The sequence below is a fragment of the Cavia porcellus genome, unplaced genomic scaffold (genome assembly GCF_034190915.1).
Source record: "Cavia porcellus strain 051 isolate PalLab524CR breed Dunkin Hartley unplaced genomic scaffold, mCavPor4.1 scaffold_4, whole genome shotgun sequence".
In the NCBI taxonomy this organism is placed as follows: domain Eukaryota; kingdom Metazoa; phylum Chordata; class Mammalia; order Rodentia; family Caviidae; genus Cavia; species Cavia porcellus.
In genome coordinates, this window is record NW_026947487.1 from 91,465,984 (window position 1) to 91,478,285 (window position 12,302).

Here is a 12,302-nt window from a genome sequence, read left to right on the forward strand (position 1 = left end):
GTCAGAAATATTTAATGGATTCCCACTCTTAGTAAGCACCTTCGTTCTTAATCCTAGGAAGCAAGGCTTGTTATGTTAGCAGGGCTTTTGTGTTGAGCAGGATCAGCTGGCAGTGTTCCCAGTGTATTCCATTTAACTGAGGCTCCTGGCACTGTGTGAGGTCACATTCTACCAGCTGACTCCAGAACATCACAATTGCATGAACACCTCCATTCACTGAAGATCAAAGTACAGACACACAGACTCCTGGGAACATGAAAAAGTGCTAATAGGCAAATTCCAGCCTCCCACTTGGTAGAAGAAGAAAGAGTCCTTGAGGAATAAGTATTCATTTTAAGGTTTTACAACTATTTACTCACAGAACCTGTGCAAAGGCATAGGCATTTTGATTTTTTGTCTATAGAGATTTCTTTGCCCTATGTTTTGTGGAAATTCAGAGAAGAAGGCATTTTCTAAGGTGGAAGAACTCATCTCCGTATCTTCCTAACTTTCATTGTTACTATAGTTTGCTAGCTTTGTTGTTTAAGTGATACAATAAAACACTCAAGTTAGCTCATGTGCTGGAAGTTTATGTCATCTGAGGAATAGACCAGTGTGGGTGGCCTCACAGAAATTCAGAAACAGAAGATCAATCAGCAACTCAAGGGCAGTGCCAGACTGCCAAGGTCTTCAAAAAACAGGGCATATGTTTGCATGACTTAGGCAAAAGCTGTATTTAATTCTTTTTGTTTTCCTACCTGGCTTGTTCATAGCTTTGACTTCTCTGAAACCTGGGTCACTGGATGTCACTTTGTGGCTTCTCTATCTCTGAGGAGCCTTAAATCCTGCATGTTTCAGCTTCCTCACTGGAGAGGGCTCCTGCTTTCTTTTATTTAAATTCCCCAGAGAATCTTACTCACTTAGCTTATCATTTGGAGCCAGGTTACACAGGCTCAAGCAATCAGTGATCAGAGTTGGCTTAAGATTTGCTTGTCACTGGTGTGGGCATGGTTTACTCAGCCAAGCCTCAGAGCAGAGTGAGATGAGGCTTGATGTGAGCATGGAGTTTACTTAGAAAAGGCTGCAGCAGGCAGGTATCAGGAGACAGGACCAGGAGACAGGAGGAGACAGGATGTCACCTCCAGAGGTACGGATGCTGACTCCTCTGCACTTTTGCTCAGTCCTATTTGCACTGCTTACATCATACCATCATTCATTTACTTAGATCAAAGTCTCTCTGTTGTTTGAGGATGACCTACAGATTAGAGCTACGTCTACACTTAAGCATCTCCAACTTCCCACCCTAGTTCGGCTCTGTGGAAAGTTCTTGCCAAATGAAGGAATGGCAAATACAGAAAACGCTGTACATATTTACTGCTCAGAGACAAAGGGAAGTTTATATGTAGGCTTTTTGTACCACAAATTATGGTACCTTATGTAAAGCATCTGTTTGTCTTTGCCACTTTGCCCTAATCTTCCCTGAGGCAGTTTAATGCATGTGAAGGAAACATTCAAAATGAAATGTATCTCTCTTTCCACACATTTATATCCAACAATTATTCATAGTCAGAGATAACATGCTGATAGTGTTATTTCCTGTATGTGTTAATGTATTTTATCCATCTCAATGCTTAACATTTAAAAATATTACAGTGAGAAAAGGACTGTCTGATGGATCGTATAGAACATGCATAATAAATGCTTCATTGCACACATTGTACATAGTAATTTTATAATTTGAAGATGGTTTAATTACTCAAAGATATATATATATATATATATAATCACAGAATGATTCTACAACTCTGGGGTCTGGGGTCTTACACTTGAATCCAGTGCTACCTTGTGGCCATGAGATTCGAAGCATAGAAAGTCCAGCATACATACCTGGAAAATGTGTGGAATTCGTATAAAACAAAGATTGTCACCAGGATCAAATAAAATGAGAGATCTGAGTTGATCTTTGAGGATGAATCATACAGTTGGTTTGTATTGAAGAAGAAGAACATGACTACTTAGAGGATGAGAGCTAGATCAAATAATCCACAGCCAAGGTTGGGTTTTGCGATAATGCAGACTTGAATTTGAATTTTAGCACTTCCAAAAGTTCATGCTGTATTTGAGTAAATTATTTTATAAGTGTAAGCTAAAGTTTTTTCACAAATAATATCTAAATTACACTACATACAGTTGTGTTTGAAGACCTGGTAAAGGGTTTGGGCAATGCCAACCCCTAAGCATTACCCAAACTGGACTTTAAACCAGGTTATCATGACACACAGGTCAGGAATGATGTTTCCTGTTTCAAAGCTGAGTTCCTGTAGTTCTCTTTTCTCCAGAAGCAAAATATTATTCTTCCCTAAGCACTAGTGCAGTCCACTCCCCTCTAGAGAATACCCCATTTTTTGCCAAGGAGCCTAATTTATTGCATACTGTAACATTTGGCTTTGGTACTAGATGGTAGAACAACGTATACCATAACATTTTTGCAGTTTCCATTATATATATTTTGTACATGAAAGAAGTAATTACTCAAAGCTTATTCCTTGCTCCAAGTGTAGAAATCAGGGATGGAGACTTGTGATTCAGTAATTCTTGTGATACTCCCTCTCCCTTTTCCCTATGTTTTTCACAGCTAAAGCATAATTCCTGTGATTTGACTTGACATGGGAAACCAGCTCAGTGCTGAGTGATGAGATCTGAACGGGAATAAAATATACTTGAATTAATTTGCATAATAGAATCCGATTGGTTACAAAGCTGTTTTGGTTGAAGGGAAGACCAGAGTCCCTGAGCTCACCAACAAGGGCACATTACAGATACAGAATGGGATTTTGAGTTCTGGTGTGGGCCTGGGTAATATTCTTAATGTAATGATAACTTGTCTTTAGCTGTAAATTAGCTACCTGGAAAAAAAGAATGGGTCAGCCTGTCTGATCCTTCCAGCTCTGCAGGGAGGAGAAAGCTGAAAAATCAAATCCACTTGCTTTTTGCTAAGTGCTTTCGTCTTTCTTTCTCTACTTAATAACAATTTTCAGCAGGAGTCCAAATATACTTAAACACCCATATATGTCATTTTCTTTCACAGAGACAAAAGCAGGCATAGCAAGAGAGTTTTATGCTCAAGGCACAGTAGCCTATGACGGGCTATCTGCTCTCAAGATAGAGAGGTGAGCCTTCCACTTAGAGCTGGTGGTTTTGCAAATCCATTTTCCTGTCATGTTATTACTCCTGTGACTTTCAACAACATTTATTTTTCCCTCCTAGCAATGTGCTCCCATCATAAAATAAAGTACTCCTATATGTTTCAGTAGAATCCAAATACTTAGGCATCTTGGCATAGTGCTGGAAAGTGCTGTAATGGAAGAACTGTCCAAGAACTACCTTGGGGGAACTTTAGTAAAACTAATTAGAACATTCCAATTATTACCAACATCGAGGTCTTCTTAGGAGGGCGGTCTCTTATTAATTTTCATGTTTGATTCCTGCAAAACCTCCAGTCCTGAGCACAACAATCTGTTCTCTAGATCCTAGAAGTATTTTTTTTAACAAAAGTGAAGAAAAGCTCCTTGAATACATCCCTAACCTATAAACTTAGAAATTCTGAAATAAGGATTTAACAAAAAAATACAAAGATTGACTTCCATAAAATATATAGATGAAAACATGGTTTTACTGTATTGTTGGTGGACTGTGAATTGCTAATCTTTGCTTTGGCCATTACTATGAAATATTTTCTCTTTCTAGTTAGCTGAATATGTTGGCAGGTGGATCATTCCCCCATCACATGGTAAAACTTAAATTATTATCATGGTAGATTTTTTCTAACCTATTTTAGGAAAGCAATACTGAGTAGAATTTCAGGGACAGAAAGACAGAACCAGAATCCAGCATGATGACTCAGTCTCAGCTCCTTCACTTGCTGGGCTCTTTAACCTTGGGCAAGTTACCTAATTTTGGTACACCACAAACTGTTTACCTGTACAGTGGAAATAACAGTACTAATATTTGGGGAGGTATTGTAATGATAAATTGATTCATCTCATGAAAGCCCTTGCAAGAATATTAGGCAGATAACAGCTGATACATGCTTACTACTACTAATATTTTCATCATAGCCATATTACTGGTATGCATTAAATTTCAGTGATGACTTATGTCCCACATTCAGGAAGCTCACGGTTGCTCTTTCTATCATAGTGCCTATATCATTTCCTCACGCACTTCAGAAACAAGCTACTATTGTAAATTGCTATGTCTGTTCACTGGTTTAGAATAGTTACTAGAGTAGTTATAGAGCAGATAGCACCAGTTTGAATATCGCCATTACTGAAGCCTCACCTAGCACAAGCTGCTTAATTTATCTAGGGCTCAGTTTCTTTATTTAAAGCAAGAAGATCCAAGATATTCATTTATAAAGTTCTTACAGAAATCAATATATGATTTAATATTTGTCAAGTTCTGAGAAAAAATAATTTGCTAAATAGATTTTCATTCTGAAAGTGAATAAACAAAAATCTTAAAATTTATCTTGCACAAAACTAAGACTAATCATGAAAATAACATATATTGCATGCATTTTATAATCACTTAAAAATAAGGCTGATTAATTACTTTTGAAGGCAAGTTGGCATTGCTATTAATTCCAACGTAAGAAAAATAGATCAATTTATCTTTTTAAGAAAGGGTGAGGCTTGCTGTTTATTGGTCATAGGGAAACTCATAAACTCATTAGTATGAAGCTTGAATATTTTATACAAGGGAAAAAGTTGTCATCTAGTTTCAACACTTTAGTATCAGAAATAATTGTGTTTTACAGCGAAATGGCAGCCAGAAGAAAGAAGTGCAGAAATATCAACTTTAATTAAACCTTTTCTCTCAAACACACTTCACAGTTTATATGCAGGAATAATTTATCACCATGCGAATGAACCCTTAATACTTGGCATGGCACAAAATGGACAGAGATCTTGCTGTCCCATCTGCTCTTTCCTTTCTCTTGTTTCTTCTAGAGTTTCCACAGATTCAGCCTTCAGTGTGAACTCATCGTATGTGGTTTAAATCATACATGCAGATTTACGAATGGCCTGTTTTGAGCTCACCGACCTGGTATGCTGGTGTGTGTCACCTGTAATCCCAGAACTCTGTGAGCATGAGGCAGGGGAATAGCTTGGGCAGTTTAGCTACTTATCAAGCCTTGTATCAAAATTAAAAAAAAAAAAAACATGAAAAGGGCTGTGGACATAGCTTAGGGCAAAGGCCTTTACCTCAATCCCCTGTATCACGACCACCACTACCCCCACCCCCAAAAAAGAATAGAATGTAAATGAAAAGAAATGCCTCCTAATCTCTTATCAGAACTCTAACCATGAATGTGAGGCCAGAAGTGCTTGCAGAGCATTCTACTCAGTAGCTTCGTTTTGCAGAGGAAGGGGCAGAGGGAAATGAACAAGTTCTGTAACATGTTTTTGGCAGGGTCCTGACCAAGTCTTCACCAGGAGAGCTTCTTGTTGCTCCCCATTGCCTCATTTTAGGATCCCTTCTCCCCTGGGGCCCTCTCTGTGCTAGTTCCATGAAGTCTGTTTTGCTTGCTAAAAACACCTTTTGATGTATTATTAAAAAGCTGAGTTGAAGGTGAAGCTGTTAAATAAAGACACTGCTTTCCAAGGCTCCTCTTCCTCTCCTACAGCTTTTACCACCCCAGAGTGTCTCTGCACAGCAAACACTGAAATTTTAAACTGCTATTCTTTGAAAAGAAACTACTGTCACAAAGTGTTACTGAGCGCAGCGGTGGGCACCTAAAATTAATAATACTCTGCAGCCTCCCTAGATAACAGATTGCCATATTATCAGAAAAACAAAAAGGTTTGGGTTGACAGAGGCTATGCCCCAGAAACGAAGGGGTCAGCACCAACAACCTGGAATTTCTCTAATGTCCTCATTTCCCAGACCACTAATGCCATATGGCTGTAGAATCTTGTGTAACTCTGCTACACAATTTCTTTCTTGGAGAAAGTACATTATCGCCCTCTTCTGGGCATCTCTGTTTGCAAGGCCAGGTCACCTTTGCTGAGACCTGAAGACTTTGACTGTGGTACTCTGGGAAAAGAAAAAGACACCCAGCTCATGCCTTGTTCCCCGCTCTACAGAAGTTTATGTTGTCCTCATTTCTCACAGAACACCACACAGACCTACAGTGGTTGAGTGGGATGCACAAAGTCACTTAGATCGTAAGACATACAAGTGGTATGGTATTCCAACCAAGGTCTATTTTATCTCCAAGTCTAGTTACCTTCCACTATACCAAGACTGTGCTCTGCTTCATCCAAACCAGAAGTCAAAAATTATGCTTCAGCAGTATCCTAAAATGCTCAGTGAGTTCACCTGTCCCCTTGAAGCCACCAGTGCTAAAAGGAAAGGTCATTCTCAGTAACAGTGTATCCTCCTCCAGGCACAACCGCATTCTGAGATTCCTTCCGCTGGTGGTGGTAGAGGGTGATGCTGAGGTAACCTCACTCTGGGAGCCGGGTTAGTGACTGTTGTCTGGATGGCACTGCTTAGTCAGATCGTGCTCTTCAAAAAGAAACTGTGGACCTCTAAGAGAAGGAAACAGCAAAAGAAGATCCCAAGAGGAAAATTAATTTTCCAGCACCAGGAACATTACATATGGTGAAGAAAGAGAAATTAAAAATTGGAGAGAAAAATTAGAGCCCTGGAGAGAGAGGATAGGAGGGATTTTAAGGATTGCAGAAACCTGCAGCAAGGAATAAATGGCTTATCCTTGCTATGGAGGGGCAGTTGCATGATAGTTGGATACTAGAAACAAGATTTTTTTGGACTAATTGCATGGCATCTTGCTTTATTTTTCTTTTCTTGCTTAGAGAGAGCTTATACTGTATACTTTGTAAGGCTGCTTAGTAAAATAGGGTATTGATTGCTTGGATGTTCCTCTGACCAGACAGGCAAATCATGCCCATTGTCTTTATGCTGTAGCTTTGTTGATCGCTATCCTCCTAATTGACACAACAATGAGTTCATTATTCCTTTATGATTTCTTTAACAGAATGGTTTAGTGACATTATAGTTCATTGGGATCTCACTCAACCTTCTTTCTCTCACAGTGTCCATTGACACTCTATACATTGTAACAATGCTATTTTTTTTACCATCTCTAGGTTTTGAATTATGCTGTCCCCTCTGCATGGTGTCCATTCAGGACTGAGAACAGTCATTCCCTCCCTCCTTAGGAAATCTCTCCTGACTACTTAGCCTCTGCTCCACCAGGGTGGACCTGTGTTTTTTCCTGGGCTTCCATAGTGGCCCAAATTTCTTTATTTCTAGAACATAATCAGGCATGGTTATGACCAATTATAGTAAAAGATCACTGCAGAAGGTTCTCTTAGAGACTGAGTCTATGGGACCAGGCAATATGCCGAGTGACTTATAGGCATTATTCACTGTGCTAGGCTTGCAATGCTGTTCCTTTCTCCATTTCATAAATGAGCACGATGAGCTCAAAGAAGTCAACTTATCCAACCCTGGCAAATGGTAAAATTACTGCTCACACCTGATGTTTGCTAACTGGTAATGAAGTGATGATGAAGCCTGCAGCTAATTAAATCTCTCCCTCTCTCTCTCTGCTTGCAGAAGCTGACTGGGGAAGTGGGTATCCCTGATGTGAAGTGCTCAGAAAGCAAAGACATTCCGTTCAAAGAGAGGTCTGCTTGACACATCGGGAGGCTATCGTCAGAAAGACTGCCACTTGGTTGGTGGAAGGGGTGACGCTGTATTCCCTTGTGCCTACCACATAACCAAAAATGAAGGAGAACTACTATTTACAAGCCGCCCTGGTGTGCCTGAGCATGCTGTGCCACAGCCAGGCATTCGCCCTGGAGCAACGAAGCCACCTGCACCCCTCATTCCATGGGCACCACGAGAGAGGCAAGGAAGGGCAGGTGTTGCAGCGCTCTAAGAGAGGTTGGGTCTGGAACCAGTTCTTCGTGATAGAGGAGTACACCGGGCCTGACCCCGTGCTTGTGGGCAGGGTAAGGTTGCTTTCATTCAGTACCCGTCTATGTTCCTCCACCATGGAAGAAGTAGCATATGGATACTAGAAGCGAAGAGAACTAACAGGGAAAACACCACTGATCTGTCATGAGTATGACCCAACATGAGTCTATATATATCCTTCTAATCATTGTATCCCAGATTCATATACTTACCAATGTTGAGAATGTTTCTATTTTCAAATTAATGTTATACCATAAAAACACACTTATAGTGGCTGCTTAATATTCGTCTGAAATGAGAATGATCATAGTTCAATCATTTTCCACATAGGGGCTTTCTTCAGACCATAATTTAACTGTCAAATGGATGCCCCCCTTTTCTTCTCAAAGCCTTTGATATTCTTTGTGTCATAGCGTTCTCTTTTGTGTCACGAATATATATTTATTTGTCTATCTTCCTCACTAGATCTCAAGATACATTGCATCATATATGTGATTTTTATCCCATTTGCTTTAGTAGTTGGCTTATTCTCTAATAAGAATGGGTGTACATTTATCCTTTTTGCTCTAGGGATGGTAAAACCTTGGTAGAATGACTCCAGATGTTTAGCACTGATCAAATTAAACATTTTTGTGTAGCCTGCTCAAAAATTATGTAAGTATAAAGAGTTCAAGGCACACTGGGGAAATCCCTTCCCATTATTGTTTGTGGTAAAGCACACAACTATGTTTCAGGTGATATTGAGATTAACTAAGAAATGAAACCCTACTGCCCTCAGGTGTACAACTAGGCAGATGGTGACAAAATAGCTCAGAATGTAGGGAGAAAGAGTTACCTATGCGGTCATAAAAGAAAAAACAAAGTGAGAGTAGGGGATAATGCAATTCACTGTACGTGATTATGAATTTGTATGGTAACATTTAGGAGACATGAAGGAAGGTTTCATGGGGAACAAAATAATAACTAGTGATCTAAAGGAGGGGTAAGACCCATTCAGTAAAGGTGGAAATGAGATGAGAGATGTTAGATATGCTTACTTCTGATCCCATGGATTCAAACACATTTATCTTAATTTCCCTTAATATGAGAGCAGGACTCTGTAATTATATAGTGGACACACTGAGAGAAGGCTCATCATAGCCTTAATAATACTGTTTAGGGTTAAAAACACATCTTCTTGCAAAGATGTACCAAAGGAATTGTATTCATTTATAGCTTAACTGAAAGATATGGATACTGTCCTGCAAAGCCAAAATGCAGGGGAATAAATGACAGAATTGGAGAAGTTGGGCAGATGGGCTACATGCTCAGAGAGGACACAAAGACCTTGAGTCAGGGAAAAGGCTGGTGGCTTTGTAATGGTTGGGGATTTGTATGTATTATTCTGAGAAAATAGAGCTTCAGCTTTGAAGCTTTCTTACTGGGGAGTAATGTCTGCCTTTAGGATGACTAGGTGCTAAGGACAGGAGCTGGGGACCCATTTTGTCATTCTGCAGACCTAGCAATTGTCATGCCTACTAGAAGGAAACATAGGGGAAAAAAAAGGGTAGGGGGAACCCTAACCATTCAAAGTATATGGTGTCACAAGTTAGACATTAGAAAATAAGTCTTACTTTAGCTTGGATGAAAAAGAAAAGTGGCCAGATCTGTAGGTCATCCTTTGGAAACAGTTCTGGGGTGGTTCTCTAATATCATTTGCTTTGTCGACATTAAGGTTGAGTAGTTTAAGGTTCCCTGAGAAAAGTAAAATTTGGCAAAGCGTAGAATTCCAGGTTTCTTATAGCAAATACAGTCTGTCTCGTGCTGTGCTGTCCAGAGCAGGAAGCTGTCCATCCTCCAGATTCAGGAGTTGACTGCCTGCTCCAGCATCCTGGTTTCTTGAGAGCACACAATGGCTTCCCACATCATTGTTTTTGTGGAACCTGATAAACACCATTGCCAGTTATATAGTTCATCTTTGTAAGGATTGAAAAAAAAAAAAAAAGAAATCTATGTTCAGCTTTCTTTTGGGGAGTGGGGTACTGAGAATTGTACTTAGAACCTCATGGTTGCCAGGCAAGCAACATACTGCTGAGCTATATCATGGCCCTGTATTCAACTTTTAAACTTGAAGTAAAAATAATACGAAGTATATTTTGTAGAATTTTCATGTATTTGACTTACCATGAAATGAATCTGTTTAATTCCTATGAGACAGCCAAATTCATATGTAATAGATGAAGTTCCCAGAAGCTTTCAGTGACTAAGTATTTCCATGTATTAGTTGCTCCTCATTCACAGGACTTACCTCTAACTGCACAGAGACCTGAAACAGGGAATTGAGACAACTAATCTTAAGCTTTCAGGGAAGGATTTACATTTGGGGTACAGTGTCCAGCCTCTATTGAGAAAATCTGTATGAAGGCTGGAGTACTTCTGTCCATCGAGTGTAGGTCATCGAATAACTTCATATCTCATTCAAAATGAATTTATTCTTAGGAAATGTGACAGTCACAATTTCAGGACAACACATGACTTGTTATAAACAGTGAAACATGAAAATGTTTTCCTTCCCCAAAGGAAACCTATACTGTAAATAAATAAGTATAACTTATATATACATATATCTTTCGAAGCTGAAGTATTTGTTTCAGTGAGTCACCACAAATCAATTAGATACCACTTGGGAAGTTGTAATAATACATGAATTTTAAAAGTAGTTTGTCCAATGTTGCTTTGTAATCCTTAACTAGCTTGCTAGGACTTGGGTTCTTAGTAATAATTAAAATTACAGTCATAATTATATTTTAGTATTGAGTTAATAATAATAATCATTATTGTTTTCACTATTTTAATTGCTATTTGAATAAAACTACTTAGTCTATTTTATAATGGGTTTCCCTACGTAGCAAGTAGAAATGAGGGATTTTTATACTTGACTGCTCTAGAAAGCTATGAGAATGGTCAAAGACCTGCTTATGTTGTCAATAAAGATAATAATGGGGAAGTCTGATTAATATGACAGCTGCAGAAATTGAAACTGGATCATGGAGGATAGTAAGAAACTCACTCCTGCAGGAAAATCAGGCAAAGTCTCTAGGAGAGTTTTGTGTTCCAAAGCAGAGCAGAGTTAAGGCAAAAAAGCATAGGATTAGTCGTAAAGAGACCTGAATGGTTTCTGGGGCCTGAAAAGTGTGGCTTCAGTGAAGTACATCCTGTCTGCAGGCTTTTTCAAAGAGGGGAAAATAATAAGGGTATATAAAGTTTCCAGGGTCTGAGGAATTGCATGTCCATGAACCCATGCCAAACACCCTATCTTTAGGTTGCAATGAGCCCTTCTTCCTTGAAGATCACAACCCCAAATCTTTAGACCCTGCATGCAGCATAGCTGGAATTTTTGACAGGTGTGATCAGTTAAATTTGTTTGGAATTAACAAAGCCTGGGAACAGCCAAGTGTCCTATAGAGAGGACTGCTAAAAGAAATAGATACAGCCTATGGGTGAGGTAGATCTGTATGTATAATACCGAAGGGACATCTGAATTCACTGTTAAAGAGAAATGGCAAGGTGTAGAACGATGTGTGCTTTAAGGCTTTTTAGTATGAAAATTAGCATATATATGGTTCTGTAGAGAGGTGCTCCATAGACCATGCATGGACTAGGATGTCTCTTAGATGATTCACAGGGAACCTAGCAATGGTGACTTCTGAGCAGCCAAAATGACAGAATGGATGACAGAACTGGAAGTTAAGACTCACTGCATAAATTGTTCATGTATAGATTTAAAAATATGCTTATGTTTTTCTCTGAATAATTATTAAGATGTGTGCGTGTGTGTGTGTGTGTGTGTGTGCATGTGTGTGTGCACACTACAGCAGTCATCGTGTGTGTTTGTGTTGCCTTCCCGCCTGGTGAGATAACAAATCGTGATTTCTCTTTCCCTAGCTTCATTCTGATCTTGACACTGCTGATGGGAAGATTAAATACATTCTCTCAGGTGAAGGAGCTGGAACCATTTTTGTGATTGATGACAAATCAGGGAACATTCACGCCACCAAGACGCTGGACCGAGAGGAAAAAGCTCAGTATACCCTGATGGCTCAAGCAGTGGACAGGGAAACGAACCGACCGCTGGAGCCGGCTTCCTCATTCATTGTCAAGGTCCAGGACATTAATGACAACCCACCGGAGTTTCTACATGAGATCTATTATGCCAACGTGCCTGAAAGGTCCAATGTGGGTGCGTAAGTGGGAAGATCTGCTCTATTTCCAGCCCGGCTGCCGGGAGCTTGGGCTGCTGCCTGTCTTCCCAAATCAGGAAATAGAACTTAGGC

The 12,302-nt window shown here is 39.6% G+C and overlaps 1 protein-coding gene across 6 annotated transcripts in view; it reads left to right on the plus strand.

Moving 5' to 3' along the window:
• Positions 1 to 12,302, plus strand: part of LOC100716924 (cadherin-11-like) — a 155,357-nt gene that overhangs the window by 100,299 nt on the left and 42,756 nt on the right. For all 6 annotated transcript variants that reach the window (XM_063247438.1, XM_003472045.5, XM_063247440.1 and 3 more), the window contains 2 exons: positions 7,627 to 8,024; positions 11,914 to 12,208. In XM_063247438.1, coding sequence (XP_063103508.1) covers positions 7,797 to 8,024; positions 11,914 to 12,208 — 523 coding nt within the window. In that variant the 5' untranslated portion in view covers positions 7,627 to 7,796. The remainder of the gene's footprint in view (positions 1 to 7,626; positions 8,025 to 11,913; positions 12,209 to 12,302) is intronic.